At 35.5% G+C, this 6,000-nt stretch overlaps 2 protein-coding genes across 2 annotated transcripts in view; one reads left to right on the top strand and one right to left on the bottom strand.

Annotated features, from left to right (window-relative positions):
• Positions 1-1,358: 1,358 nt before the first annotated feature.
• Positions 1,359-3,783, top strand: LOC136836663 (uncharacterized). Its single transcript, XM_067101133.1, has 3 exons — positions 1,359-1,500; positions 2,071-2,198; positions 3,408-3,783. Exons 1-3 carry the CDS (start codon positions 1,489-1,491, stop codon positions 3,577-3,579), a joined length of 312 nt encoding a protein of 103 aa, XP_066957234.1. The 5' UTR covers positions 1,359-1,488; the 3' UTR covers positions 3,580-3,783.
• A 1,033-nt stretch (positions 3,784-4,816) lies between these two features.
• The window catches only part of LOC136836279 (cuticle protein CP575-like), a 2,579-nt gene continuing 1,395 nt past the window's right edge, over positions 4,817-6,000 (bottom strand). The window contains exons 2-3 of the mRNA XM_067100321.1: positions 5,945-6,000; positions 4,817-5,122 (exon numbers count right to left, since the gene is read on the bottom strand). The exon at positions 5,945-6,000 is cut by the window's right edge and continues 75 nt beyond it. Of these exons, the coding sequence (XP_066956422.1) occupies positions 4,963-5,122; positions 5,945-6,000 (216 nt within the window). The 3' untranslated portion in view covers positions 4,817-4,962. The remainder of the gene's footprint in view (positions 5,123-5,944) is intronic.

The raw sequence follows: 6,000 nt of genomic DNA on the forward strand, positions 1-6,000 counted from the left end.
GCTTGAATAGCAAGAAAAAAATATTTTTCATTCATAAGCTTGAATAGCAAGAAAAAAATTATTTTTCGTTTACAAGCTTTAATAACAAGAAAAAAAAATTTCATTTTGTATTTACAAGCTTGAATAGCAAGAAATATTTTTTCTTATTTACAAGCTTGAATAGTAAGAAAAATTTTCATTTTTTTTACAGGCTTGAATAGCAAAATGTTTTTTTTCATTTACAAGTTTAAATAGCAAAAAATATTTTATTTACAAACTTGAATAGCAAAAAAAAAAAAAAATAACAAAAATACTGAAAAATGAAACTTAGAGAGAGTAGAGGATTAAAACAAACAGAATCCATGTCAAATCCTTCCTTTGAAGAAAGGATCCCTATGGATTGAAGACCTGAATCAGAGGGATTAAATTAAGGATGTTTCTTTAGGATGGCTTGGGAAGGTGAAAGGATAATTCCTTTTAGAGTCAAATTACTGAAATATTTAGCAGACAGATGTTAGGCTGATGTAGAATATCATTTGAAGGATGGAATATTAGCATGTAGGATGGTGGACAATGTGACTGAAGGATATTAAACGATTGAAGGTAAAAATGCAGGCTTGAATCCTTCAGTGAAATGAAGGATATATTGTGTGATGGAATCATATACATATAAGCCCATACATTAGCTGCCTACCTATGTATGCACATTTATTTAGCAAAAAAAAAAAAAAAAATAGACCCATATATATCCTTTAATTTTACAGACTACAAATCTATGTATATCCTTTACTTTTGCAAAAATATAGACCTACGTATTTTCTTTACTTTTGCAAATATATAAGCCTACGTATTTTACTTTTGCAAAATTATAGGCCCATGCTGTTCTTTACTTTTGCAAAAATATTAGCTTAAGTATTTTCTTTATTGGTGCAAAACTATAGACCTATGCATATACTTTAATTTTGCAAAAACATATAGACCTAAATAGTTCCTTCAATATTACAAACGATAGACCTATGTATTTCCTATACTTTTGCAAAAAAAATAGGCCTATGTATATCCTTGATTTTTAGGAAAGCACTGATATATGTGTTTCCTTTGTTTTTATAGAGATATAGAGCTACGTACGTCCTTCATTTTGCCAGAAATATTGACCTATGCATTCCTTTTATTTCTGTAAACCTTAGACCTAGTAGTTCCTTTAATTCTGGGGAACATTAGACCCATTTATTGCAGAAATATCACCTACGCATTTCCTACCGCTAGACTTAGCCTTTTGCCAAAACGTTTTATATTCTCTCCTTTTTTATCATCGTTCCTCCTTTCTCTCCGGGGCCTATTATCTCCCAAGACACGAACTGTGAGTGGGAGAGGGGTGGGGGGAGTGGGTGAAGGTCGTACATTTCGGCACGGGTATATAAAACCATCTGTCTCGGCCTCCGGAGGTACAATACTCCTCACTTACTCACTCGAACTCTTTCCGAAGAGCCTCTTCGCCGTCTCTCCAACATGAAGCTTATGGTAAGATAGTGCTTAAGCTTTATTGTTTGGTATTGGTAAGCTTATGGATAGGTGGTACTAAGATTAAGCTTTAGATACTGCAAAGGCTTTGATGGGATGATACTTAACTTGCGGTAATACTTGCTGATGGTAAAGTACTGCTAAGCCTATTAGTATAATATTGATATGCTTATAGCAAGGTACATTTAAGCTTTTGGTTAAAATACTATAAAGCTGACGGTAAGATACAGCTAAGCTTTTGGTAAAACATCATTAAGCTTTCAATAAGGTGCTGTTTAGCTTTTGGTATAAGCTTTTCGTATAGTACTATCAAACTTATGGTAGGCTATATCCAAGGCTTTTCGTATGACACCAATAGGCCTATGGCAGGATACTTCCAAGCTTCTAATGAGATGCTTCTAAGCTGATCGAAGTTATCCTATTAAGCTTAAGCAGAGGAAAGCATTTCAGAGAGCTGATACATGACATTGCTTGTGTTCCAAGTCTAATATTCCTCTCTATTCCAGCTCAGAGAGCTGATACCTGATGCTGCTCGTATTCCAAGTAATTTGATATTCCTCTCCATTCCAGCTCCTGATCGGCTTAGGCCTAGTGGCTGTGGCCATGGCCCGCCCCGACGAAATCCTGGACTTCGAGGGGGATGACGCCGAACACGAGCAGGAGGGAACCCCTGGCAAAGCAGTCACTGGAGAATACACGTAAGTTGGCGGACGTTACGTACCGTTAGACCATTTTACCAATCTCTGGGAGAGCCAGTAATAATGTTAATAACAATTGGTATTATTTGTTGAGCGAGTTTCTTAGGTCAAACTGCAGGACTCCCATAGGACTCTCACGAAGGATGTAGCTGAATGAGGACTGAAAATTAATCGAAGTTAATTTAAAGAAGTTGGACAGCTGAGAGAAAGAAGGAAAAAGAGAATACGTGAGAAGTAAAAGACACTTCATTTTTGTCTACAGTGTGCCCATCGAGGCATGTAGTATTTGAAACGATACCCACTAGGGCTGGGTAAATCAAATACCCAGCCCCAACTGGCATCGCAGAGGATATGGTCATAACCATTAGGAATAGATAATTTAGACTGAATGATTTAAAATGTTAATGGAACAATCACTAAATTTTAAAATTGGTCATAAGTACTTTCTGATATTATATTGCTTTGTAATGATATAAAACTGCTTATCAGTGTGATATAGTACAGTAACCCAGTGTGACCTGGTCCTTGTACACCTGTGAACGACCTGTATTTAGAGAGGGATGCCAAAGAAATGTTGACCAATCACAAAATGTAATTCGGATGTGAGGTAACTTTGTGGCGGTAATTTTTGTAGTATTAGGAAAAAAGTAGTTTTAGGGGGAAAGATACAAATTTATGCAAATTTCTAATTTATGCAAATATGAATCTAAACTTGTTCAACTTTCTCTTAGGTAACTAAACGAAATATCTCAAGATTGGTTCTTATTCGTCTTAACAGCTTTATAGGAGGGGAGTGCCGTCAGTGCACCTCACGCGGCGCACTGTAGGCATTACTTTAGGTTCTTTGAAGCGTCCCTTCGGCCCCTAGCTGCAATCCCTTTCATTCCTTTTACTGTACTTCCATTCATATTCTCTTACTTCCAACTTACTTTCCTTAACCCTCTCCTAAAATTCGTTCCATAGTGCAACCGCAAGGTTTTCCTTCTGTTAATTTTTCAAACCTTTTTACTCCCAATTTTCCTTCCAATGCTGAATGACCTCGTAAGTCCCAGTGCTTAGCCTTTGGCCTAAATTTTATATTCCATCCCATTCTTCTTAACATATTTATCTAGGCTGAAACAGGACCAAATCAAACTATTCCTAAAGAGTATCTGCTATGCAAAACATTCAGATGAAAACTAGGCCTACCTCTCTCTCTCTTTCCTGCAGCTGGGAAAGTCCCGAAGGAATCGAGTTCGTCGTCAAGTACATCGCTGACGAGAAGGGCTACAGAGTCCTGGAGTCCAACGCCGTTCCTTCTGCAGGAGGCGTCCGCGCCGACGGGGAACAGGCCGATCTCGAAGGAGACGAAGATGACGAAGAAGATGATGATGATAAATAAACAAGAGGTTCCGAAGCTCGAATGAGACTCTTGCTCAAAACTTGATCATCTCTTTTTCTCTGCTTCAGTTTGTATTTTTCATCTTTTCTTAGACCGATCATGATTTCAGTTATTTATTTATTCTAGCGCTGTTTTCATGGGAGGTCATTTGTACCCTCCGATTTCCGTTCTTGTAAGGTCATTGTAAATAAACGATGTATGTTATAAGAATTTTTTTTCCGCCTACTAAATAGAGAAAAAGTAAATAGAAATTAAGGTGCTGCTATTATTTATAAAGAAGCACAAGGGGATTTTGGCTTGGAAGAATAGAATCACGTAACATTCATTTGCAAGATATATTTCAAAACAAAATCAGTTGTTTTTTACTGGGTGCTCAAAATGCAGAAGTTTTTGTCACTATGAAAATCCAGGTTTACATTATAGTCTCTTGATAGAGGATACCTTCTTTATATGCTTTGCCGATAAAGGTTTCATTCTTAAAAATGCTCTGCCGATAAAGGTTCCATTCTTCAAAATGCTCTGCTGATAAAGGTTCTATTCCTCAAAATGCTCTTCTGAAAAAGGTTCCAGTCTCCCAAATGCTCTTCTGATATAGGTCCAATTCTTACAAATCCTCTTCTGACAAACGCTGTTTTGATAAAGGACCCATTCTTCAAAATACTCTACTGATAAAGGTTCCATCCTTCAAAATTCTCTACTGATAAGGGTTCCATTATTCAAAATGCTCATCTGATAAAGGTTTCATTCTTCTAAATACGCTACTGATAAAGGTTCCATTCTTCACAATACTCTTCGAGTGAAGAACCCATTCTTATACTTTTCTGAAAAAGGTTTCATTCTTCAAAATGCTGCTCTGATAAAGGATCCACTTTCCAAACGCCATTCTGACAAAGGTTCCATTCTTCCAAATTCTCTACTAATAAAGGTTTCTTCCAAATTCTCTACTAATAAAGGTTCCATTCTCAAAAATGCTCTTCTGATAAAGGATCCATTCTTCAAAATGCTCCCATGAAAAAGGCATCATTCTTCCAAATGCTTCAATGCTAAAGGTTCACAATTCTTCAAACTGCTCTCCTGACAAAGCCTACTTTATTCAAAATGCTATCCGGAATCAAACCATTTTCATTCTATACACTGGCTTTATTGGCGAATAAATAAGTCGGTCATGAACAGAAAAAAGTCAGAATAGCAAGAATAAATAAATAATAAAGTAAAGGAAAGGGAGAGAGTAGGAAATTCTAATAGAAAAAAGACAATAACTTAACATAATAACCCTAAAGGTATAATCGTTAACTAAAAGGTGGTCTTGAACAAGGCAATATAATCCTTAATCCTTTTAATCCTCATAAATCCTCTTCAGGAGCGGATTAAGAGACTTCGGGCTCATTTATCGTCGTCGTCCTCGTCGCCCTCGAGGTCGGCTTGTTCCCCTCCGGCCAGGACGCCTCCTGCAGAAGGCACGGCGTTGGACTCGACCACTCTGTAGCCCTTTTCGTCTGCGACGTATTTCACGACGTATTCGGTTCCTTCGGGGCTCTCCCAGCTGTTAAGTATTATTATTATTATTATTATTATTATTATTATTATTATTATTATTATTATTATTATTATTATTCATAAGGAACAAGCCCACCACAGGAGGCCCATTGACTTGAAATTCAAACTTCCAAAGAATATTATTATTATTATTATTATTATTATTATTATTATTATTATTATTATTATTATTCAGAAGCTGGACCCTATTCATATGGAACAAGCCCACCACAAGGGCCACTGACTTGAAATTCAAGCTTCCAAAGCATATTATTATTATTATTATTATTATTATTATTATTATTATTATTATTATTATTATTATTATTATTATTATTATTATTATTATTATTATTATTCAGAAGCTGGACCCTATTCATTTGGAAAAAGCCAATCACAAGGGGCCACTGACTTGAAATTCAAGCTTCCAAAGAATATTATTATTATAATTATTATAATTATTATTATTATTATTATTATTATTATTATTATTATTATTATTATTATTATTATTATTATTATTATTATTATTCAGAAGCTGAACCCTATTCATATGGAACAAGCCCACCACAGGGGCAATTGACTTGAAATTCAAGCTTCCAAAGATTATTATTATTATTATTATTATTATTATTATTATTATTATTATTATTATTATTATTCAGAAGCTGGACCCTATTCATATGGAACAAGCCCAACCACAGGGGCCACTGACCTGAAATTCAAGCTTCCAAAGAATATGATGGTGTTCATTAGGAAGAAGTAAGAGGAAGAGAAGTAAGAGAAGGTAAACATGTTTATATTTTCATAAACATATTGACTGACTTACGTATACTCTCCAGTGACTGAACGCCCGGGCGTTCCTTCCTGCTCGTGTTCGGCGTC

Source organism: Macrobrachium rosenbergii, chromosome 56 (genome assembly GCF_040412425.1).
Source record: "Macrobrachium rosenbergii isolate ZJJX-2024 chromosome 56, ASM4041242v1, whole genome shotgun sequence".
Classification (NCBI taxonomy): Eukaryota; Metazoa; Arthropoda; class Malacostraca; order Decapoda; family Palaemonidae; genus Macrobrachium; species Macrobrachium rosenbergii.

Coding starts and splice junctions, on each gene's coding strand:
- LOC136836663 (XM_067101133.1), top strand. Junction 2,199..3,407: donor GCAGTCACTGGAGAATACAC/GTAAGTTGGCGG, acceptor TCTTTCCTGCAG/CTGGGAAAGTCCCGAAGGAA.